The sequence below is a fragment of the Drosophila mojavensis genome, unplaced genomic scaffold (genome assembly GCF_018153725.1).
Source record: "Drosophila mojavensis isolate 15081-1352.22 unplaced genomic scaffold, ASM1815372v1 contig_80, whole genome shotgun sequence".
Lineage (NCBI taxonomy): Eukaryota > Metazoa > Arthropoda > Insecta > Diptera > Drosophilidae > Drosophila > Drosophila mojavensis.
Window position 1 is genome coordinate 12,912,041 of NW_025318906.1, and position 26,626 is coordinate 12,938,666.

The 26,626-nt window shown below is 37.9% G+C and overlaps 1 protein-coding gene and 1 long non-coding RNA gene across 7 annotated transcripts; both read left to right on the forward strand.

Moving 5' to 3' along the window:
- The first annotated feature begins 218 nt into the window (after positions 1 to 218).
- On the forward strand, positions 219 to 1,250 carry LOC116804097. Of its 3 annotated transcripts, none has more exons than XR_006357836.1 (2): positions 219 to 990; positions 1,129 to 1,250. It is a non-coding gene; the product is annotated as an uncharacterized LOC116804097 (long non-coding RNA). The 3 variants fall into 3 exon arrangements; XR_004364122.2 differs by having other exon boundaries at positions 219 to 730; positions 1,126 to 1,250; XR_004364121.2 differs by having other exon boundaries at positions 219 to 730.
- Positions 1,251 to 3,838: 2,588 nt separating this feature from the next.
- Positions 3,839 to 25,953, forward strand: LOC6579696. 4 transcript variants are annotated; one of them, XM_044010896.1, is made up of 15 exons: positions 3,839 to 4,135; positions 11,744 to 13,729; positions 17,206 to 17,371; positions 17,566 to 17,804; positions 17,869 to 18,032; positions 18,179 to 18,315; positions 18,363 to 18,515; positions 20,008 to 20,103; positions 23,231 to 23,380; positions 23,455 to 23,531; positions 23,740 to 24,051; positions 24,144 to 24,238; positions 24,303 to 24,391; positions 24,448 to 24,764; positions 25,006 to 25,953. In XM_044010896.1, the coding sequence occupies exons 1-15, from the start codon at positions 4,065 to 4,067 to the stop codon at positions 25,139 to 25,141; spliced, it is 4,188 nt and encodes a 1,395-aa protein (XP_043866831.1). In that variant the 5' UTR covers positions 3,839 to 4,064; the 3' UTR covers positions 25,142 to 25,953. The 4 variants fall into 4 exon arrangements, with proteins under 4 accessions (XP_043866831.1, XP_043866832.1, XP_043866833.1 ...); XM_044010897.1 differs by having other exon boundaries at positions 18,378 to 18,515; XM_044010898.1 differs by lacking the exon at positions 20,008 to 20,103.
- Positions 25,954 to 26,626: the final 673 nt, after the last annotated feature.

The window sequence follows — 26,626 nt, forward strand, 5'->3', positions numbered from 1 at the left end:
TATACATTATGAAGATATCATTGCTTTTAAGAAATTTATCTAATGACAAATACAATTTAAATGGCGCTCACTTTATCGCACCGCGCCCACTATTGTTGGCCACCAGTGTAGCAGCACGCTCAGGACATGTGCACTTTCACTGGCAATGAGCGCTCTCGTTTTCGGTGTATTGTGCTTTTTAGTTTTGGTGACTTTGCGCTGCTTTTGCATTTGCGCTGGCTCTATGCGGGTGTGTATGTGCGTGTGTGTGTGCGTATTTGTTTGTGTGTGTGTCTAGTCCGTATGTGTCCTTATCGATTTTCAGCGAAATTTCACAGGCTCACGGCGCACGTCAGTGCCAAGCGAAGATTCACTTGTCGCGCTGAGTTCGTTCGTGTCGTGTTTCGCACAGCACAGCAGCAGCGAGTAACAGAGTACCAGAGTACCGTTATGTAAAGCGATTTTCAGTTGAAAGTACACATACAATAAGTGAAACGCTGCTGTGAGCAAAACTAAACTAAGCTAAGCGCCACTCTCACGCACACCAACATTCCATAATTTGTTATAAATTAATTGGTTCAAGCAGCATTGTGATAAACGCAGCGAACGTGCAAGAAAAACGCGCTAAGAAATCTACTTCACAATACTTAACAAAAAGCTAATCGAAACACGCTGTGCCCAACTGTGCCGTAACACGGGACATTGAAAATACGAAGAAGAAGCAGAAGCGAACGAAAAAAAAACGTTCCAGGTAGCAGGCGAAGGAGACATGAAAAGCGAAGGCGCAAGCGAAGACGAACGAAAATGTAATAGAGGTCAAAAGAAGCATTGATTTAACGTGCACTTTCTTCTTCTGTTCCATTTTCTTCATATGATTCGCTTGCGGTTTCTGTGCGTGTGTATGTGTGTGTGAAAGAGTCAAATTGTGTTGCGTAAAGAATTAGTTTAACATTTAACGAACGCTAAACGGTTCATTCAATAAAAGCACGCACGCACACGGTGAATCTCTGGGTGTGTGTTGTTAGTTATAAGCATACATATATATGGATATATATATGTGTGATTCTATGTGCGTGTGTGTGTGTGGATGACGAATTACCTCTGACTTACATATTTCCTTGTTTTTTGCCAAAATTTTAAACGAAGCAGCTAAACTGAGCACCAGTGGCATATAACACAGTTCAATATAACAGTAAAGACCAAGCATAATTACATAATCAAATAGTAAAAAAAATAGAAAAAAAAAAACGAAACGAAACGAAAACAAACGATATAAGCTACAACTAGATCAAACTTCAAGTGCAGCATTACTTAATCAACGACCCCGGAAACGCCTAAAAGCAAACTAAGAAAAAACCACAAAACACCTTAAAAACAAAATAACCAAAAAACCTATGTACCTGCAACAAAGAAATTGAGCAAATACACAAATACATAAAAACACTCTGACACACACACACACCTACAGCAAAGCGCAGCAATTATAAGTATTTAACAAAATTTAGCAAGAACAAATTACTTTTAAAAATATACAACAACAAAAAAGAAAAACAGAAAATTACAGAAACACTCGCTACATACATACATACATACTTATATATAAAGGAAAAGTGCTATAACATATATACAATACAATTATCTATAGAGGCGTTATATACTGACATAACTATTACCTATAAAAAAAAACAACACGCATATATAGAATATATATATATGTGCTACTTATATAAAAACGTTATGCGATTCGTTCAGCAGTGAATGAAATAACTGATATAACTAGAGCTATAGCTAAAGGAAACCTCGTAGTTTGTAGAACAAGCGTCTTCTTCATGTAGCAGAATCAAATTAATTATATATACATATATATACAGTAATATATATGTAGTATTAATCGCACTTAACGACTAAACTAAAACTACCAAGTAGTTGCCTCTCTCTCTACATATATATATATACAAATTGCATAGAATATAACTAATTATATGTCTGTATATGTATATGTATGTGTAAATGGATTTATTTTTATAAAGCCGCAAAAACGAAACTACAAACTCCAAGAATTACGAAATAAACGCACTAATTAAGGACGTGCAGGACGACAAGGACGCCTACAAATTCGCCTCGCGTGCTGCTTGTGCAACTTTTATAGCTTACATTTAGAGATATATCTAAATATATATGTATAGATATATATATATATAGCTGTGTTTGGGTTTCTTGCATTACGCGCCTTGACGTAACTTCAGCACAAGCCACGCCGCGCCACGCCCCACGGTCGACCGGCCAACCACAAGCGGCCCGGTTACCCCAAAATTAAAAAAGAAAGAAGAAGAAAACCCCGGACCACAATATAGCCACATATATATAAACATATATAGATTTATATATATAACGGTAACACCATAACGCCTTAACTTAACTCACAACAATTTCCAACAAGCCATTAGCGAAGTAGCGAAAAGTCATCGCAGATAATTCGTTGCGTTCATTGAACTTTGAGCACGAAGACAAAGAGGAAGACGGAAGAGTAAGAGGAAGACAAGACCAAAAACCAAAAACTAAAGAAAAAGAAAAAGGAGCCGAATCGAAGCAGATAGAAATTCAATTTATATTCTTTTGCCGTGGCCTAGACAAAAGTGATGCTAAATAGTAAATTTATTATAGCCGTTCTTTGTGATATTCTAAACATATGTATATTTAACGATCTTAAACGATAAACGATAAATACAAATAAATAAATAACTAACCGTGTGTGCTCTCCGCCTGCTGCCCACCATCCTTCAGTTTCGCCCGCCCCGCCTATCATCGCCACTAACAACTCCACCTAAAACGACAAACAAATAACTATAATAACGGTATCCCTTAGAGTATATAAAACGACGTCTATAATCCAAAGTACAAAAGAACACAGCAAAACACGAAAAATCTACATATAATATATTATATTGTAGGCATATGTATACATAGATATATAGATACAAGTCAAATAAAAATAGCAACATATGGTATTAATATATATACTCAGTAGACAAATACGTTAAACACAACCTCAAAACTCAGCATTAGCGAGCGCCCAACTGAAACTCAACCTAAAACTCCAATTCTAATTTCAATTCCAATTCGAAAGCGAAAGCGAAACCAAACCCAACCAGATCCATAAGCAATATAACTAGTGCTGTTAACTATTTTAGTAACTACATTTTAGACAGTCAACCTACGTTACTTAACACCTTCAACTATAACCCACCAAAGACAGACACGCATACACTCAAACACACACACGTACACAGACACCAAACCAACAGAGTTTAGCAAGTGAAATAGTAAAATAATAAGAGCAAATAAAAAGCCGCTAAAAACGTTCAGCATGCGGCCTCTGTGAGTGAGAAAGACAGAGACAGAGAGAGAGAGAGAGTGAGAGTGAGGGAGTTAGAGAGCTACAAGAAGTTATCTAAGCAACAACGAAAAGCAATTATTTTTGTTTATGTGTTCGTATATGTCGTGTACTTGTATTCTCGTATTAGTTAATTCTCAAAAATCGAAACGCAACTTGCGTCCACACACTCACACTGACACAAACGGCAGTGAGAGATAGACAGAAAGAGAGAGAGAGAGAGACAGACTATACACCTCAACAAAATTCACACACACACACAAAGACACACACTAACATAGTCACAGAGACACAACCTCGATTACCATATGCAGCAAATACACCATGATAAAGTCGAGCATTGCGACAGGCCTAACGGGTTGTGCTCTATGGCAATAATAACAAGAACAACAATCACAACAACTACAGCAACAAGAGCAACAACAGCAACATCAGCAGCAGGAGCAGCAGCATAAAAAACTCAACAGCAACAGAGTGTGTGTGTGTGTGTGTGCGCGCGGCTGGTGTGTGAGCGGCTGGTGTGTGTGTGTGAGTGCGAGCGCGCGCGATTTAATCTGAGCAGAAGGCAGCAACAAGGAGTAACAGCCGTGGCATAACGGCATCACAAACTAACGAAGAGCGAAAGTAAAAATACGCAATTTCACCGTTTCCATGCAGAGGAGCTGCGTTCGTTGGGATTTTGTAACAGAAAATGCACGTTAAACACACACAGCGCCGAGTTAGCGGTCCTGGAGCCTTCGGAACATTTACCAACGATCAACGGTATGCAATTACATATATATATGTATAATTATTCTCTTGTATTTCTTTGATAATTGTTGTTAATTAAACGTATAATTGTCACATTACATTACGTTGCGTTACGTTGCGTTGCATTACGTATACATGAGTGTACATGTGCATGTATGGATTTATGTATTGCATTATTTTTATATTACGTTACATGGCGTTACGTTTCGTTGCGTTACGCTGCGTTTCGTTGCGTTGCTTATTGTATACATACATACATGTGCATGACATTACGTTACGTTATGTGGCGCTCCGTTACGTATCGCATACAAGTGTATACACGTGCTTGTATGTATGTACGTATTTATGGTATATTTTGGTATGTTTGGCATTTTGGGTATGTGTGTGTGTGTGTGTGTGTGCATGCATTTGGTATGCGTGTGCGAGCGTGTGACGTTGAGGCTGTGCTTATGGGTATGAACGACCTAAATCCCAACATTTCATCAAATATTTAGGAAAAAGTCTGCTTATCAATAATATAGTAGAGCTGGTACGTCCTGAAGCCCACGCACACAGACATAGCTTCAAGCATACCTGCCCGCATACGCATGCATACATGAATGTGTGCATATTAAAATATATACATACATACGTACACACATACATATATATGAATGTATTACCGTTTCCGTTTCATTTCATTTTCAGCATTCCCATTCGTTTGTGTTGTTTCTTTTGGTTTGTTTGCTGTGTTTGTTTGTTCGTTCGTTTGTTTGTTGATTTCTTAAGTTAAACTGTTGGCATTGTTCTTGTTGTTATTGCTGCTGTTGTTTATCTAAATGTGTATGTGAGTCTCTGTTTGTCTGTGTGTGTGTCTGCAACGATTTGAAAGCTTAAATTTGAAAGCAAATGAAAACAGCTTTTTAGGGTCAGTTTGTTGCTGTAATTACTTATGGCTATATAAATGTGTGTGTGTGCTTGTGTGTATTTGTGTGTGTTCAAGTTTCACTTGTTCAATATTCTTATTTGATCCCATTTTGCTTATTTCCTTTGGCTTTTTCGAGCACAATGCAACTGATTTCCGTTCATTGAACGGTCCATAGAGGGGAGGCGGGCGGGCGGGCAGCGTTAGTCATCCGTCACTCAGTCAATGCAATTACGAAACTAGATTAAAAGCCAAGCGGCCAGCACAATGGCGACAATAGCAACAACAGCAACAATGGCCAAACAACAATGAGCAACCGTTCGAAAAATAGTGTCAAAGTACTTTAAGTGCACTTGTATGCAGTGTGCAAAAAAGCGTTGCCTACACACAGGCGCCATTCAATTACTTCTTTAGTGTATGAGTGTGTGTGTGTGTGTGTGTGTGTGTGTAATTGTGTTAGCGTATTTGTGTGTGTGTGTGTGTACATGTCCAACGACAACATCAATGCAGGCAACGGAAGCTTTCGCTTTTACTTCAATGATTAAAGCACTGACCGAATTTCGGCTTACCCTGCCATGAGGCGCCCCTGTACATAGGATTGCATATGTATTTGAGTCTCTTAATATATGTGTGTATTGATAAAAAGGGCTTGCTGTCATTATTGTTGTTGCTTGCACATTGTAGCTAACACACACACACATACACACACACATAGAGTGAGATAAACAGTTTTGTTGGCATTTTTGTGTAGGAAGCTCGATGTTTCCAATTGAACTAGTTACAGTTTTTTTGTATACTGTTAACAGATGCACATAGCAAGTACATAGACACACCCACACAGACACACACAGAAACACGGTCACATTTGTATTTGTATGTGTGCCATAGACGGATTCCGCAAAACTTTTCCAGTTAAACAAACGAAACTTTACTTCGTGGAATCTGACTATTAGTTAATTAAAACTTATTTATTTTATTTTAATCCCATACTTTTTTGTTTCCTTGCTATTCGTTTCAAGTGAATATTTACATTGAAAATTATGTTTGTCATTGTTGTTGTTGTTATTTTTACAGAAAACTTGCTTAAAAGTACAAAACTTGAACAAAAAAGCAAAAAAAAAAAAACAAAACCCTAAAATATCAAAACAAAAACGAAGCGCTAGCGAATCAAGTTTCGCAAAAAAGAACAAAAATAAAGAAAAAAGAAACTAAGTGAAATCGAAACAATCAGCGTGAAACACTCGATTCCGTTTCTTATTAACGCTGTGGAAGCCAATTTTTGCGTACGTACTGACATCATCAGTGAAGGTACTCAAAATTTCAAATTGCCTCTCTCTGCCTCTACCTTTCAACTACTCTACTACTACTACTACTACTACTATTACTCTACTATAACTACTACTAACTACCACTACTACTACTACTACTACTAGTTATGTACTAACTATGTACTTGCTACAGATTGTCCCCCAACACGTTTTAAATGCTATTAACTTGCTATTCCTTAATCCCCTACTGCAAGCTACCCTAGAACTCTATGAGCATAAACAATGTTTCTTGTTTCAATGAATTATTCTAATTAATCATAAATAGTTGTATAAAGCACTCAGCTATCCTACTCTTCTTCTTCTTCCTCCTCTGCTAATGCATTCCAAAACGCTACTTAATATTATTGTTTTTTTTTTTTTAAATTAATATTTTATCAAATCCCTTTTGCCAATGCCAATGAACTTTATATATACACATATATAGAGATAAATACATTTGCTCGTAAAACCCTGATCAAAAATCGAAAATGTAAAATATATATATTATTTTATGATTATTATTAATGTTCTTGCAGCGTGTGTTTTTATTGAATTATTAAATATATTTGTTATCTTAATCGACATATAAATCTGTCTGTCTTTCTGTCAGTCTGTGTACCCAATTTTTAAGCTAATTTTTGTAAGGAATCCCTTTAAAACGTCATCCAAGAATATTGTTTTTTTATTTTTAAGAAACCCGAAGAAATATATAACATATAATATATATTTTTTAAGTATTTAATTTTTTTTAGAAATATTGAAACCACATAAAAGATGAAAAAAAAGAAATATATAAAAAATATATATAAATATATACCAAATTTTTCTTTTCCTTATATTAATATACAAGTTTTTAAATAATGTAAAAAAGCTGAGAGCCTGAAATACAATATGTTAATACTAAATTGTATATTCTCATCCCAGTTCAGACCTTTTATAATTATATTTAGTTAGCTGCAAGAGTATTTGAGCATCGGCATGCTCGATGTTGGCTTATTTGATTGTTAACGCTTGCTTCTGTGCCCGTTCCTAATCGACTTATGAGATCTACCTGTGAGTTTCTGAAGTAATATATATATATATATATATATGTACCTGTATATATATGTGTACATATACAAATGCTTAAGTACCTATATCTCACTATAATTTAATTTTAAGATCAACGACATTAATTTTGAATTGGCATGACGTTTGAGTATGACGTAGATTTATTTTCAACTCAATTCTAATTGCAAATTACGCTCGAATAATTAATGTTCGGCGTGCTGGAGTCACTTTTGGTTGTCAAAATACACAGTACAAAGATAAATATATATATATATGTGTGTATATATAGCTGATGAATCTTTTTATGAAAGCATTAATTCACTGCTTGTTCTATTATTAAGAATTATGACCTATGGCACAGCATAGCTGGAAATATCATATTAATTACAGTTTTGACAATGGGCAATTCAGCATTGTGTCTACTGTGATTGGTCCTTTGTCTAACCGGTTTAATTTGGCTACAGATATAGATAGATATACATAGTCATAAATATAGATGATGGGCTGTTGAAATTTAATTACATTTCCAAGTACTACGACAGGTATGCCTCAGCTTACCTCAACTCCCCTCGCCCTCACCTTGACCAAATGATTGTTTATTTGTGCGATTGGCATTATGCAAATTGATTGGCAGCTGCATCGATTTTCATTTGAATTTTCAATTTACAGTTGCAATAATTTCCCATATACAAATAAATATAGCTGCCTATTTCGATTCCTCAAATATGGCAAAAGTTCAAGAAATTATTATTTTTGCTAAAATTAGAGCAGATCAATTGTAAAATTCATAAGCGGCACACGCTATAACAATTGCACAAAGGAAAACATTTGTATATAAATACATGTATGTATTTAGATATATAAATATATATTTCGTTATTTCTGTATAAGTTTTTATACTCTGCACCCATGGAAAATCGGAAAGCAGGGCATAATGGGTTTGTTAACATGGTTGTAATAGGAAGAAGAAGGCGTGGAAGAGGCTATACTGTATATAAATATATGATATGAGTTGCTCATCTGTCCGTCCCTCTTTCCATCCGTATGTCTGTATGTATGAACGCGTCAATCTCAGGAGCGATAAGAGCTAGAGACTTGAAATGCTGTTGAGGGCTCCGGTATAGCACCCGTAGAACGAGTTTGTTTTGGAAAAATCGATAACTTTTACTGTTTTAGTGTTATCAGTTATCAAAAATCTATTTTAAGTCTATACCTCCCACATATTTGTAGCTAAAGTCGCCAAATTTTAAATATAGAGTCTTTTTAATTTTCTATAAATAAATTGGAATACCATTTCTTCGATGGGTGCAGGGAATCCCGTAGTGGAGCAGTCCCGCTTTGAGCTTTCTGGCATGTTATTGTATATAAAACACATTTAACCGCCGCCTTGTGCTGTTGCACTTGCTGCTGAGGGAAATTGATATAATTTCGATAAACAAAATGGAATGCAATGCAACCGCCAACCGCCAACCACCAACCACCAGCCACCAGCCATCAAGCTGCCAGCCGGCAGCTGCTAACTGCCGGGTCCGGCGCAATTACGCTTTTCGAATTTACGCTTAATGCCTTCAATTGGCTCTTGAATTAATAATTGAGTCATATTGTGTTTAAGAAACTGGGTCTGTGTGCCTCTACCAGCTAAACGCATTGGATTGCCCGAGGATGGCAGCACGTGCTCACTGGTGAAGGGACACCCCACACCCCACACCCCACACCCGACGCCCCCATTCTCTCTGCCCACTTGTGTCTCTCCAATGCGCCAAAGTTGACATTGTAGCCGGCCCAGCGAGCAGTCAATACAATTATCATGGGTAAAGGCAACCTTGCCAATTGTTTGCAGGTTTTTTGGAAGCGGCTCGAGCTGCCGCAGGGCACATTTGTCCGCAGCGCTCTTGACGATGCGAGATTCGAGTGCTTCAAGTCCCAATTCAAATCAAATTGACAACAGCAAAAAAAAAAAAAAAAAAAAAGCAACAAAAACATACAAAAAAAACCTGTCTGCGGCGTTGCTTTCCCTTTGATTTCAGTCAGCATCTCAAGTGAGACTTGAAAGCGGATTAACGTCAGATTTATCTGCAGTCATTCGTAACATTTTTATCATTTTTTTTCTGCTGCTTCTCCTTCTGTTTGCTGAAGGGCTGTCGTGTGCACCATCATTACGTTAATGCATCACACATTGCATAGTTTCAGAAATTTCCAATCCAAATACACAGCTCGAACTCCGAAAATGCATATTCAAAATTGAGATAATTGCATTTGGTGCATCGGCTGAGCGCATGGCGTGAGCGCCTAATTGAGTGAAATTGATTTTAGTTTGCCCAGCGATTGCGATTTGCGATTTACAATTTACAATTTTTGCACTCAAACTGTCAATAGAAAATGTTGAACAAATATTTGCATTGGCCCAACAAAACTGTGTGTGTGCGCCGTGTGCCGCTTGCGTGCCAAACGAGTTGAGATTGCGACTGAGCTAGAACCACAGATACAGATACAGCACCATCAACAGCAACACCACCAGGGGCAATGGCAGCGGCAGCATTAGCTCTTCCCTTTACTATCTGAATGTAAATGAGTACATATACACATAAAGAGTTATACATATATAACTCTTTTGGAATCGTTCGCATATGGAATATGCATTATGCATAACTGAAAAAAAAAAAATATATATATATATATAAATACATAAATGCTTTACATGCACATTCCGTCTACATGTGCTGAGCCATTCATGTTAGCCCAGTGTGCACAGTGTGCTTGGCTTCATTTAAAAGCAGCTAAAATTTGCAGCTGAAAAAGTAAAATTTCAAGGCAAATGCATTCAAATATAAAATCTATTTAGATAAATTAAAATAAATATATCATAATTAAGTCAGGTATATGTTTTAGCAAGAAGCACTGAAGTTGGAGTTTTAGATTAAAAATCATTTTCTTTTTTAGGTAGAAATAATTAATTTTTAGTTTTTCGTTAAGAGCATCAAACCAAGAGTTTAATTATTTTAAAATTACATTTGTAATACAAGATAGTTGCAAATAATTTTTAATGCATTTATTTTGTTTCTAACATTTTCTAAATATTTTATAATTAAACAAAAAGCGCTGTTTTACGATTATATATATTCGTGTGATCATAGTGTATGATCATTACGATCTGATGAAAATTTAATTTTAATACAACTTTTTTTTTAAATTTGATAGATTTTAAATAGGCTTTAAGCTTTCAGAGAGGAATCAAAAACAGTTTAGCTGGACATAGAATTAACTTAGTTTGTAATATTCGGACATATTTGTTTAGAAGGAAGTTTGTATAGAATATTTTTACTCCATTTTCGATGCATTAGATTCCACTGCAATATAAATATACATATGAGCTTGTATATATTATCAGTTTACCCAAAAAGTTCAGCGGACCAGACAGTCAGATACTAGAGGCCAGATACTCGATACCAGATATCCGATACCAGATGCCCGATACCATAAATAAAACATAAATGTTCGGCGTGTTATCTTATCAGTCGCTTTTAGCAAAATTTGATTTAGAGTACTTCCGCTCAGACTTTCAGTAAGAATGAGAGGGAGTGAGAGAGAGGGCGACAGTGGGGGTCATTCTTGTTAAGGCTTTCAATTTGTGGGGGGCTAAAGAGCTATATATCTTGGATATTTGCTTAATGTGCACGCCTGCCTAGACACTGACACACACGCACACATCTACATATATAACTCTGTATATATGTATATATCAGTAGCTCTACATCTATATCTATATCTATATCTTTATCTAAGTGCCATGCGTGTTTCTAAACATTAATTTAGTTCAATTTTTCGCGCGATCAAAAGCAGATGAGCATGTCGGCTGCTCGGTCGCTACATTGTATATATATCTATATCTATATAGCTATAAATACGGGTGTATAAATTGTATCACATGTATATATATATGTATATATACAATGTTCATGTCTATGTATATAGCTTGCTGAGCGTTTCTGATGAACTCAGAAGCCGCTTGAGCTCAAGCCTCTATTCACATGCCCGTACCCTAGCACCGTCCCTCCACTCGCACAGCTGCACAATCAATATTTATAATTAACAATTTCTTTTGTTTATTTGCTTTTGTCTCGGCGTGTTTTCCACACCGTTTCCTGCTCACTTTAGCGTAGCCTCTGTCCACTTTCTGGCCCCTCGCCTATGCCTCTCGCACCCGCACCCGCACCCGCACCCGCACCCGCATCCGCTGTACAAATTTCGTTTCTTTTTTGCCAATCTCAAATAGATAAATTTGTGTGTTTGCCGGCGTCTATCGCCATTTATTCTATATCATTTACCCGGTTCTCATTCCTGTCTCTGTGCCTTTTGTAGCGCCAGCCGAGACAACTTGTACCCCGACGATCAGCAGCAGCAGCAGCGCCACTCGCACTCGCATCAGCACTTGGTGCGTCAGTCTCTGATTAGCCTCAGCTACGCACAGGCGGGATCGAACTCTGCATCCGCATCCGCATCCGCATCGGCGGCGGCAGCAGCGGCAGCGGTAGCGGCGGCCTCTGGGCCCATACCCATCCACTCGCACTCCTCGGCCTCCACCTCCGTGCGCAACAGTCCCAGTCCCAGTCCGGCGGCCGATCAGCATAGCTGCAGCAGCGGCAGCGTTGGAGTCGCCCTCGGTTACGGACGCAGTCGGCGCGGCGAGGTAGCGGATCGTGATCGAGATCGGGATAGGGATAGGGATAGGGATCGGGATCGGGATCGAGACGGTGATAGTGTTTCGCTGCTGAGAGGAGCCGCTGGCTTGGGCCAGCTGGGCCTGGATGAGCCACGCGCCCAACGGCAGCGCAGCAGCAGTCGGCTATCGAGCGGCATCTCCAAGCAGAACTCCAGCGACAGTCGCAGTGGGCTGCGCATTCTCGATCCGGCGCCCTCGCACAGCCACAGTCCCGTTAGCTGTGGCACCCAGAGCATCAGCAGCACCGGCGGCCAATCGGCTCTGTACGATGCGTGTCACGAATACACGCGCAGCTTGAGTGCAGCACCCGCGTCCGAGGATCAGGCGTCGGCCGGAGGCATTGGCATTGGCGCAGCGGCAGCAGCTGGCGGCCTGCTGAAGAGCCACTACAGCGAGCAACAGCTGTCGGAGCCGCACTTCACCAATCTCAATCTCAATCTCAATCTGAACAGCGACTACGACACGGGCAGCGACAAGCAGCAGCTGGTGAATCAGACGTACATCTTCAAGTGCATCGCGAACAGTCCCTCGTTCCTGCGCACCAACAAGATCAAGGAGCAGTCCAAGAAGCTGCGCAATCTCTCCCTGAAGACACGCACCGCCAAGAAGAAGGGCCAGATCATATCCAAATCGAACGCCGTCTCCGACAACTCACTGCATCCGGGTGACAAGTACCTTAATTTGTATCTGGTCGAGAAGAAGCATTCGCTGCAGCCGCAGGTAGCTCCAAGTGCTGCCCATACGGTGCCATCGTCCCTGTCGGCACCGGCCACAGCTACCGGCTGCTCATCCTCATCCTCATCCTCGGCAGCGACAGCGACAGCGGCAACAGCAGCAGCGGCGACACGCCAACAGCAGCTGCCGGCGCTCTCGGCGGTTGCCGCACGGCAGCAACAGTTGCTGCTGAACGGCTCGCTGAAGAGCAAGACGAAGACATTTCCGGCGTACCGGGCATCGGTGCGCAGCGAGAGCGACGACAAGGAGTACAGGGCGGCTGGCAGCAGCAGCAGCAACACGATACCGACGACGGGCAAGAGTCCGCCGGTGCCGCATTCGCTGGCGGCGAAGATCAGCGGCAAGAACTGTAACAATCTGCTGCACAGCGCCGGCAATAAGCTAAGCGTGAGCAGCAACTCCTGCCACAAGCTACATGCCCACGGTCACGGCCAGGGCCAAGGACAAGGACATTCGGCCTACACACAGCATCTGGCATCATCGCCCAAGAGCTCCGTCTCGAGCAACGGCCACTTGAACAAGTACTGCCTGACGGATCTGACACGGCGCAAGGCCGAATTCAATCGCCAGCTGAGCGCACCGACCGACTACACCCATCACTCGTCCAGCAACGGCTCCCAGCAGGGCTCCGAGGCGGCCAATGAGGCGGTGGGCGAGTCGACGATCACAGTAGCCAGCGCCGGTGTTGTGGGACACACCGGACAGCACAGCCATCACGGCCATCACGGGCACGTCCACGGCCAGGCATCGACAGCGCCAGCCACACTCAAGTCGCTGCAGCTCCACAACTTTGGCGTCCATCATCCGACGTCAAGGCCAACGTCCACCTCGTGCACCAACAGCTTCAATCGACGCCACATACGCAGGCACAAGAGCAAGCTTAGCGAGCGGTGAGTCTGCCATGCCCATACATATAGATATACACACATATGTACATATATAGATATACATACATATATATGTATATGCATTTACTTAACTATTCTTATCATCAACCATTAACCAGTTAACGAGCCAGCCAGTTGGCCAATTTGGCCATTTGCTCGCTTACAAAGTCTTGAGAGACGCGACGCGATGCGACGCTCCAATTGCTAAGCGAATTACGCATGCAAAGTCGTCGTCCGACGTTGCTATACCCTCTGCTCAATTGAAATGGATAAATGGGGTGTATATTGAATGTGACAGGCAGAAGAATACTTCTTAAATTTCTATTTATGGAGTATATCGATTCTTCATATTTTAATCCAGCTTGAGGTCTGTCTAGCCGTCTTTTCATCTGCCTAGACTAGACTCTGCTTGAGTGTGGACTTGTCGCTTACTTCAAATGATTCTCTAACTTTCTCAGTGTTGATTGATTTCAATTAGTCCATCCGAGTGTCAATCTGACTGTCAGTCCGACTGTCCTGTCGAGTGTACAGCGGACTCTACGTCCGACGGTCCATGCGATTCTTCATTCGATAATCCATTCGTTCCTAAACTAATGCAGGATATTCAGGATTATAAAGTTGAAGTTTATTCAATGATTTTTCTTATGCCGATTGAGTTCCTACTGTCCATCCGTTCGCCTCCGAAGGCTAGACTAGATAAGCTGAAATAGTCATTTGTATGATATCCTAATATGAATGAATATGAATGATAATATAATATGGCAATAGCAGATCTTCCACAATTGAAAAGATATAGTAAGATCTTACTGTCTGTATAGAGACACATACTATATCCCCTTTTTTCTTAGGTTATATATTTTATTTAAATTCACCCCAACATCCAGGGTATATGCTAGTCGGATACTGTAGGACTAGATCACACTTAATTATTGTTGCTGCTGCCGCATGTCGTTAAATTCGCGTCTCATGTCTTTTACCGGTTTTTGTTAGCCGCTTATCGAGCAGCATTTGCATACTGCCATCAGCATCGTCTGACTCCGAGTCTGAGTCGCTGTCTGAGTCGCAGTCTGTGTCTGAATCGGGGAGTTATGTGCTTCGGCCATGGTTCCGTCGCATAATGAGCTTCTAAGCCGCGAACAGTGAACTTCATGAGCGCGTTGAGCTTTCAATCATAATTAAAGCCTGCAGCGTGACGATCGGTGCAGTGAGCAGGACTTAATAACTAATCCCTCGAATCGGTGTGATCGGAACTAAACTTTCAAATCGGGCATTCGCGTGACCGTGGATGAGATATTGAGCATTGGGAATTGATTGCTGTACGTGCTGATTGCGTCGTTGACACGGAAAACTCTCGCGCCATTATCATAATATCAATTGCCTAAGCTCAGTGACTCAAATCGACTATATCCATAATTTACTGGACTAGATTGTGACTAGAAGCGAACAGTGTTTGCCCCTACCCCAACTACAATCTCCCACTCTCTCTCTCTGAGCTCCATCTCGAGCTCAATGATAGTTGAGGTTGTTGTTAGCCTCCCGGCCCGGGCTCGGTAACCCGTTAGACCAATTCATTTACATAAAATCTAGAGGTAATTCTGATAGTTTTTGTTGTTGTTTGTTGTTGTTGTTGTTATTGTTCTTGTTGTTCCGTTTTCTGTGCTTTTATTGGCGTCAATTTTTGAAGAATAGCAACAAATTATAGACGAGCTATAATTTGCGACGCAGCTCGTCGCAAAATCAATTAAAAAGCAAACGCAACACAACAAAAATATTGTTTTTATTTATTTATTGTGCAACGGCAACGCGAGAGCCTCAGAACAGGTTATCTAGCCGGCCCGGCAACAGCTCGCCGCAAAAACTAAACTTACAAAGAGAAATACTCAGAAGCATAAGAAAACTGAAATAAATGATCGAGCGAGCTGAATGTAAAAAATCATCAACAGCTTCACTTGATCAATTATTTAATTACGCGCCAAATTCCCTTTTCGGCATTCCCTATTGCCGTAAATTGAGAGTCGAGGTAAAGCGAGTGCAGCAAAGCAATAAACAAACAAACACATAAACTTATAAACAGGCAATCGAGTAAACGAGCAAAGCAACAAACAAACAAAATAAACCGACAGCTGGAGGACGCCACACGACACACACACACGCACACACACACCCATACACAAGCCGAAGACGAACACCAATTTTCGATTCCGAATACCAACAGCCTCGGTTTTGTATACGCGCATTCGGTATTCGGTATTCGGTATTTGGTATTCGGAGACGATATTCGACAGCGCGTTCGTTCGGAGTGTTTGCCGGCGCTGGCTGGCCGCGCATTGTTACTTAGTTGCGCTCGGTTAGCGGGCTTGTAATAACTGAAAGTGATAAATTACGGTATATAGAGCAAACTGCATGCAAACGCACACACACATGCACACACATATATATATTTTGTGTAATTGTGAACAGCGATAACATTAAGTTACGGTCATCAAATCAGTGCGAACAGCTGCTTCAACACGTTTCAAGTTTCCACTAACAATTAAACGCCAACCACAATAGAAGCAAAGAAAACAAATTGAGACGAAACGAAACGAAACGAAAACGCAATCTAAAACCAAAACCAAAACTGCAGACATCAACAACAAAAGCATGCAAAATGTATTGGATAACAGTGGATAACAATGGCTTGCAATGGATAACCAACGGATAACAGTTATCCGATCGGCTGTGTAGAAATTCTAAACGATTTTGTTGTTGCTCAACTTCTATTTTTAGTTATGTGTATACAAAAGACGCGCACGCACACTAATAATAATAAAAATAATAATAATAATAATAATAATATTCGCTCGTAATAAATTCATTAGACTAATGCGAGGCGAAGATTAAATTAAATCAGCATCAACAGGCTTAATTAAAACGTAGCTTTCCCATTTAAAAACTACATTCAATTGAGTGTGAAGCAGAACAGCAACAACAACAACAAAAAGAACGAAAGAAATACAAATACAAAAATACAAAAACACGAAAAAAAAATATCATTGCACGCTTCTACTTTACCAAACAATAGAGACAGGCAAACAGCCATCGCCGGCGAGAGAGCGGAGCACACAGACCACGCGATTTCGTTTCCGCAACGAGCCAAAGACCTTGACAATCACCGAATGCAAGGTGAGAGATCTGGATGCTGCAGCTGCAACAGCAACAGCAACAGCAACAGTGCGAATTGTGCATTGTGCGTGTGCAACAATTATGAGAATTAAAACAACTACAAATATAAATAGAATTAAAAAACCTATAAAACCCGGCATAGCCGTTACTTTCACTGGCTTACCTTAAGCGCGTACTTGTAATACAATATATCTACTATATATATACACACACATATATATACATATATATATTTAGTTGCATTTCCTATTCATGTTTATTTATTATGATTGCTTTTTTTGTTGTATTTTTTTTATCAATAATTGTTTTTGCAGCCTGCTGAACGGCGATAGCGAAGAATCAGTGCGCTGCTCATACTGCTCCGTATTGAATGTGAATGAGAACGACTTGCGCATTTCATTCGAGAACACCTGCACCGACTCACTGGTCACCGCTTTCGATGATGAGGCGCTGCTAATATGCGACCAAGGAACCGAAATGGCAAGAGCTAAGGTTTTTCCTAAACAACTAGAGCAGGCATTACCAACTAACCAACTAACCCACACAATCAAACTATGCCATTTAGTCATATGTTAAATCATCATAGTAGCAATCCAGCGAGAGGGAATAGACAGAATTAGGCCTTAATTACAGGTGAATCAGTGTGTGTATTAATCGAGTTTTGCATCTTACAGGTACACTTTGATGATGTGTCGTTGTACGGCACTCCGAAAGAGGAGCCAATGCCCAATATACCGATAGTATCGGAAAAAGTCTCGGCCAATTTCCTAAAAAGTCAATTGCAATCATGGTTCCAGCCGACAGACAATCGTCTGGCCATGAAATTATTTGGCAGCCGCAAGGCCTTGGTCAAAGAACGCATACGTCAGAAAACTTCCGGGCATTGGGTAATACACCCGTGCAGTTCATTCAGGTGGGTTACGCAATCTACATGTATACCTATAATATATTTATACATCTATTGTTTTTATTTTCAGGTTTTACTGGGACCTTTGCATGCTTTTATTATTAGTAGCAAATCTTATTATCCTGCCAGTCGCAATATCATTCTTCAACGATGATCTGAGCACACGATGGATTGCCTTCAACTGCCTAAGTGATACTATTTTTTTAATAGATATTGTAGTCAATTTTAGAACAGGTAATGTGTGCACATGGCAATTACTATATATGTATGTATATATAGAGTGGAATTTTCGAAATTCCTCCACCTTGCTTGAAATTCTTTTGTTAATTGTTTCTCTCTCTCTCTGTCTCTCTCTTTCTCTCGGTCTCTCGCAATTACAGGAATTATGCAACAAGACAACGCTGAACAAGTAATATTGGATCCAAAGCTTATAGCTAAACACTATTTAAGAACCTGGTTTTTTCTCGATCTGATTTCGTCGATACCCTTAGATTATATATTTTTAATTTTCAATCAAGTAAGTTTATTGTATTTAAAGAAACAGTACGCAACATTTTGATTAAGATTATGAAATTGCAGGATTTCTCTGATTCTTTTCAAATCTTGCATGCCGGACGCGCTTTGCGCATCCTCCGTCTAGCTAAATTACTTTCTCTAGTTCGCCTGCTCCGTCTCTCCCGCCTCGTCCGCTACGTCTCGCAATGGGAGGAGGTCTATGTAAGTATACAATTCCGACTCAATTTCATTATAATTTCTGCAATTTGTTTGACTTTTGGTTTGCATAGCAAAAGATATATTAAAAAGTAATATATATATATTTATTTGAGTCATATTGAATGATATATGCTATGATATATATATATTTCTATTTCGATTTCAATTTCGATTTCGATTTGTTTCGTTTACCAAATCAGTTTTTCAGTTTGCAACACAATTTTTGTTCTTTACCTGACCCTCAAAAAATATATATAATTATATTCAAAATATACAAATTAAAAGAACGATAAAAATAAAATGAACATGAAAACCTATCTCTGGGTTTTTAGGCTTTAGTACAGTCAGTCGAACAGCTAACAGTGATTCAAGTTGTCTATATATGTAGTCCAAAGTGCTCAGTCTTCTCTGATTCTGTTTTTAGGCTTTAACATTCAATATTCCATAGGAGTTATTCGAATAATACATTTTCAGTTGTTAAATGTTTTAGAATATACTCGATGTCTATCATTTCAGTTGATTTCAGTTAATTCCTTACCTTCCTAAGTATATATATATTTATGTTCAAACCAACGCTGTACAAAAGCCCAAAAAAATTAAAATAAAAAACAACAAAAACCAAAAAAGAAAAATAATAATCATATTAATAATACATAATTGAAAGTTTTGTAAATCTTAAATGTATTTGTTTTCCAACTTGTGATGCGTTGTGCTCCAAGCCCAGTTAGTCCAAGTCAAGTCCACGTCCAGGTCCAATACTTCCCATCAAGTTCTGCAACAACTACAACAACAACAACTCACAACAATACCAAATCGCGAGCCGTCTCTCTCTTTCTCTCTAACGCTCTTCCTCTCTCTCTCCACAATATTCTCACAAAGACGCTTCAAACTTCGCTCTGTCGCAGGGGGAAATTTCAGTTGTTTTTATGTGTTTTATATTTTTTCTGTATTTTATTCTATATGATTTCATTGTTTTGCTTACATTCATATTTATTGTGTCTCTTCTTCATTTGAATGTTTCATTTCTTGCTGACTTTATAAAGCACTGAAAATTCAAACAAATTCTTCATTGCACAATGTACAAAGAGAAGAAAATCTCTGAAGACTTTCTTCCAAGTCGCAACTGAGAAACATTTCAATTAATTTTCAAGTGTTGAAAAATGCTTTTTTATTTCCTCAACACTTTCTTTACTCGCGCAACGTCACCCAAAAAATTATTCAAAAAAGAACGATGGAAACTTGAACTCAATTTATTGTTTTATGTTTATATATACATATGTATTTATTTAAGTAAAAAAAAAAAATTAATAAAAAAACGTCAACTTTATACAAACCAAAATAAATATATATATCTGTCACAATATATATATATAAGTATTCAAGAAGTTCTCGAAAAACCAATTTGCTTATCAAAATCAGACAAGAAAACCTAAAACTTTTTAAAAACCTTAGCCAATCCAGGGCTTATAATACCTGTGTATATATATGGTTTTAGATTCTCCAGAATCTACAGAAAAAAAGTGCTGATCGCAGAGGGAGAATGCATAGAAAAGACAAAGATGGCTTGACAAAAAGCAACCTAATTCTCAAGGTAACGACCCAAAACAAAACTAAAAACAAAAACAAAAAAAAAAATTTAAGATTTTTTATCAAATAAAAATCAAAACACTATCAAACAAAAAAAAAATTAATTTTGATAAACATAAAAAAAAAAAAACAAAAACAAAAAGCCTTGATTGATTGACATTATAATTATGTATTATTGGTGCAACATAGATCACATTCTTTTTGAGATATGATTGAACCAAAATTGAGTTTTAGTGCATATTTCGTTCGTTCGTTCGTTCGTTCGATTGTTCGATTGTTCGTTGATCATGTTTGCTTGAATTTTAATGTTCGTTCGTACATTCTGTAAATTTTCTAAGACTGCCTTTTTATATACATACATACATATAACTAAATATTGATTGATTGATACATATATTTTCTTGATTTGATGCATAAAAAAAAAAAATTATAATAATAAAAAATGAAATGAATAGAATTTTGCGCCAACTTCGGTTTAATCGAAGTTTGTTTTTATGCACTTCACGAAATGAGGTTAGAAACGATTTGAGATGCTGCAGCACTTGTCCGATTCGATAGCTATTGAAGGCTCTATTTAGCTCCAAATAGTTATGTTCTTTCCGATTTAACTATCTCTAGTCTAGCTAGCCGTAGACCTCATGCATGAGCATGTCTTTAGCCAAGGATTAGGCTTAAGATTTGAGTTCTAGTTTTGTCACTCTTCTTCTTCTTTATTTGCGATTATTTCATTTTTCTAGTTAGTACAGTGTAAATAGTAGTTAAAGAACGCCTGTGAATTGCATCTAGACACAGAGACTTGTAAAAAGTATTTCGAGTGCCACAGATATTGAATCAAATGCGAATGACAAAAACACATGTAAAAAAAAAAAAAAAAAAAAACAAGAAATGAAGAATTTCTATATATATATAAAATTTGTTCAATGCTTTTTGCTTAAGCACTGCGACTAAGACAGCGATAAATAAAAGATATAATTATACTCGTAGACATTTGATAAATTGTATATATCGCAGCAGCAACTGTGCAAGATAATTTCCAATCAGCAAGGGAAACTGCTTACACACACACACACACACACACAAATAAATACACCGTTATGCTAATGATAATAATGATGAGCTGAACAGCTGTTGAACAACGAACACGAACACGAACATGAACACTGTACTACTACATATCCGATACAATGCATATACGTACATATCCAGTAGTTACTTGCATACATACTTTATCTACTATTTATCTACTACATACACACATCAAGTCTTATACGTATTGTATAGCATACATTTGTGGGCAAGTGCAAATGCAAATCAAGTAAAAACGCTTTCGCTATCGCAAACACAATTGAACACTCTCTCTAGTGCCTAATCTAATCGAATATGAATAAGCCTAATGATAATAATGATATATAAATAATGCTACAACAACTGTAATAAACAAGATTAAAACAAACAGCAACAACAAAAACAACAACAGCAACTGCTACAGCAACAACAACAATAAACACCAACAAACACAATCAATGCTTTTGCTTTTGTTTCGGCGTGCGCTTTATTGCTGCAATTCTACGCTCTACGCTCTACGCTCTTATACTCTCTGTCTCTCTCTCTCTCTCTGTACTTCTACCTTACTCTCTTCTACTGCTACTACTACAACTACTACTATTACTACTACTAATAAAACTCTGCTACTGTTGCCAATTACGAATATGTTTACCGTTACGTTGGTCTCTCTGTTTTTGTTGTTCTTGTTTTTGTTTTCTTTTGTTTGTTGTTTGATTGGTTTTGGTTATGGGCTTACGTTGCGTTATGTTTTTTTCTGTTCTCTCTCTGTCTCTTTGCCTCTCTCTCTCTCTCTTGTGTTTTCTGTTGTACAAAAGTTTTCAGCTAAAGACTCGCGTGGCGATCTCCTCGTTCCGTAAGTCTGTGTAAATAAACTCGCGAAAGTCAATGAAGATGGCAATGAAGAAGGCCTAAGGGCATAATACCCTGTAATATTTCACACGAAAACAACAGCCACAACAAGAAAATACTTGAATGCAATACACCCGTTATTTTGCTACTCTTTACTCTGTCCATGGGTTAAATCTACATATACGTATTTTATTTCGTTTCTATTTCTGTTTATGGTTTGACGTTTGACCTTTTCCTCTTGTTTTTCGTTCTAAACTTCTGTACAGAAAACGTAGCACTAACAACTGAGATAAGAAAAACGCTTTTGATTGTAAAATACTTCTGGAATAGTGAGCATAATTAAATATATATATGTATATCTATATACATATATATATACATATATATATATACATATCTATATATATATATATATATATATATATATATATATATATTTTCTTATTGTTCATATTATACATATATAATACTCGTTTTTACTTAAGCATCAATTTATTTATGTGGAACTCTGAGCAAAAGTTAAGATGAGCACTTGTACCATAATAGCAGCTGATTTGCACTAAACAAACAAAAATAAAACTACGTAGAAATGGTTTGATTAATTGCGCTCAGGTTGTATTACACTTGCCTAATATTAGACTCACAATTAATTTATAATTTTTTAGTTAATTATGCCTAATTTGTATACGGATTGATAGCGATTTTCCACTGCCTGCATCTACCACTACAGCCAGCCGTGTGCGTGTGTGTGTGCGATCGTCTATTGTGATTGACCAGACGAATTGGCAGCTTATGCTGAGCTCCGAGTGTTGCATACTTCTGGGCGCCACTGTGAGGCGAGCATCAGCTGCCAGCACACAAAATTCTTTGAAAATCTTCGTTTGTTTTCTTGATTTCGTTCTCTGGCTGTGGCTTGGTTTATTTATTATTTTGCTTTGGCTCAAAGTAATTGGCAGCTGGAAGTCGAAAAAGCCTACTAAAAGACCGTTACAAAAATGTAATTTAGTTTTTGGTTTTAATTATTATTATTTTACTTGCATTAGTTTTGATTTGGTTCGTTGTAATTTAAATGTGAAACTCACAAATATAATACACACACACACACATATATACACACTCAAATACACACACTCAAACACACATACACATACATGTAATAGACAATGCGGTGCTGGGCTTAAGTTGATGTGCACTCTTATTGATAAATCTGGTTGCAGTTCCTTAATATGGCCTCGGTTTTTATGAGGATCTTCAATTTAATTTGCATGATGCTCCTCATCGGACACTGGAGCGGCTGTTTGCAGTTCTTAGTGCCAATGTTACAGGGTTTTCCATCTAATTCCTGGGTATCCATCAACGAATTACAGGTATGATATCTCTAAATATATGAATATATATTTTCGATAGAGAAAGCATAGATCTTAAGTAATGTTATATGCAGGAATCATATTGGCTGGAGCAGTACTCATGGGCATTATTCAAAGCCATGTCACATATGCTGTGCATAGGATACGGCAGGTAAGCAAAAACTGCATATAATATCAATAGATGAATATTTTATATATATTGTATTGTGATAAACTCAATCTATTTGATCTTTTATACTGTTTATAATATTTTTTTATATTTAAAATAATATTGAATTTTTTAATAGTATGTAGTATATATATATAAATAAAGTTCCACTTTTATCTCTTATCATATCTTATCAATTGACCTTTTGCAGATTTCCACCACAATCACTGACGGATATGTGGCTAACGATGCTATCGATGATATCGGGCGCCACATGTTATGCATTGTTCCTTGGTCATGCGACCAATCTAATACAGAGCTTGGACTCCAGCAGGCGGCAGTATCGCGAGAAGGTCAAACAGGTGGAGGAGTATATGGCCTATCGCAAGTTGCCGCGCGATATGCGACAGCGTATAACGGAATATTTCGAGCATCGGTACCAGGGTAAATTCTTCGATGAAGAGTTAATACTGGGCGAGTTGAGCGAGAAGCTGCGCGAGGATGTTATCAACTATAATTGCAGGTGGGAGATCCTTAAGAATAAAGATAATTAACAGGAGTGTTTGAAGAGAGCTAATAAACTAAACTAATTATATATCTACATATATATCACAGATCCCTCGTGGCGTCAGTGCCTTTTTTTGCTAATGCCGATTCGAATTTTGTTTCCGACGTAGTTACCAAACTGAAATACGAAGTTTTCCAACCAGGTACTATCCATCAATGCATACTCTAAGGAGTTACTAACTTATCATAAACTCTTCTCCAACTCAGGTGATATTATCATAAAGGAGGGCACGATCGGTACAAAGATGTACTTCATACAGGAGGGCGTGGTGGACATTGTCATGGCCAACGGCGAGGTATGTGTAGAGTATGCCATGCTAGAATGTATTACAGGGTATCTGTCTATCCATAGGTTGCCACCTCACTATCGGATGGATCTTATTTCGGTGAGATCTGTTTGCTGACCAATGCGCGTCGTGTGGCCAGCGTGCGAGCCGAAACCTATTGCAATCTATTCTCGTTGAGCGTGGATCATTTCAACTGCGTTCTGGATCAATATCCGCTAATGCGCAAGACCATGGAAACCGTGGCTGCCGAGCGGCTAAACAAGATTGGCAAAAATCCAAATATAATGCAACAAAAGGATGAGCAATTAAGCAATCCAGAATCGAATACAATTACGGCGGTGGTCAATGCATTGGCCGCCGAGGCCGATGACTGCAAAGATGAGTAAGTTATGATAAATATCTGTTATACAATAGTCTTATACACTGGTCTTATATTTTACTCTTACATACAATACCAACATGATACTCTTGTATAAGACTTATCTATGCTAGTCTTATAAAATTGTATAATATTCTTATGCAAGAGTCTTATACCATACTCTTATATGGTAGTCGTACGAAATATCTTATACAACATGCTAGACTCTTATAACTCTTATACAATACTCTTATATCTCTTGCAGTGACATGGATCTCAAGGAGAATTTACTGCATGGGTCAGAGTCGAGCATTGCTGAGCCGGTGCAAACGATACGCGAAGGTCTGCCCCGACCACGTAGCGGCGAGTTTCGAGCTCTATTCGAGGGCAATACTCCATGACACTGAGGCATCATGATTAGCCCAAACAGCACGCAACGAGCAACCATCTGAATAGCGGTTCGCAGAACTCAAATACAAAAACAAAAACAGCAAATAGTAATACACCCATAGACACTACAAACATTACACACACACATACAGACACACACACACATGCGTATATAATAATTAGTGAAAAAAAATGAAAGAAAAAAAAAAAAAAAAAACTACACTGAATCAATTTACAGTAGTCTACATATATATGCAATTGCGATTTAGTAGAAAATGAAGACAACAACAAAAAAAACAAAAGAGAAAAAAATGAGATAGAGAAAACGTATTACACAACAATGTCCTCAATAATTATTCATAATTTCAGCTCCGCTAACTGTGATGAACTTTAATATAAGAATCGAAAAAAAAAAAAATGAAAAACTAAAAAAAAAGATGAGTACATAAAAATAACTTATACGATAAAAAAAAAAACAAACAAAATTCAGCAGCCAGTTAAAGCATTCACACAGATATGAAACACGGCCATAGAGAGAACACACACACACATACATATACACACCTACAGTTACATACATATAAGTATATAAGTTTTATGCCCACGATATTGTAATGATTACGAAGTGAATAGACTTTTGAATTTGCTACATACATAGGTGTTAGTCCTATGGATCTACTACTAACCTATAGACAGCCATACACACACCCACACACCTGTAGTTAAACATACACCCATACACACACACACACGTGCATAAACTTATGATATAAAGAAAACTTGTTACGTTATGCATACCACAAAACCAAAATAAAGAAAGAAATGAAAAGAAAATGAAATGAAATTACAAAAACAAATATAAATGCGCGTAGCTATTATGTACTCAAGAGCAACCAACAAACAAACAACAATTATGTATTATTGCGATTATATAGCATATTTAAATACGCATTGCAACAAAAAATGAAAAAAAAAAAAAAAAAAGGAAAACACTCAGCAATATGAGTAAACACGATAACAATATATTATGATAAAGAAAAAAAGATGAAGCAAAAAGCAAATTTAACGAAATGCATTAGTAGTTGAACTATTAGTTTTTCACTCACTACAAGAAAAAAAAATTAATAAAGAGGAAGAGTAAACACTGACACAAAGTAGTAGAGCAGCCTCAAAAAAAAAAAATAATAATAATAATATAATAATAATAATTATAATTAAATGAAAACACACACAAACAAAAATTAAAGAAAACCTCAGGTTGCCGTCTACGACAACAACAACAACAGCAGCAGCAAGCAACATACATACATAAGCATTGACTATATACACAACATACAAGCATACAAACACACATAACATACATACATACATATATACAAACTACATTAATAGATAATGTTGTCTTTTATAGGGAATTGTTATGACGATTCAGTTAAACAAACAAGAAAAAAAAATAACAAATAATATATTTATTGCAAAAACTATAATTTGAGCAT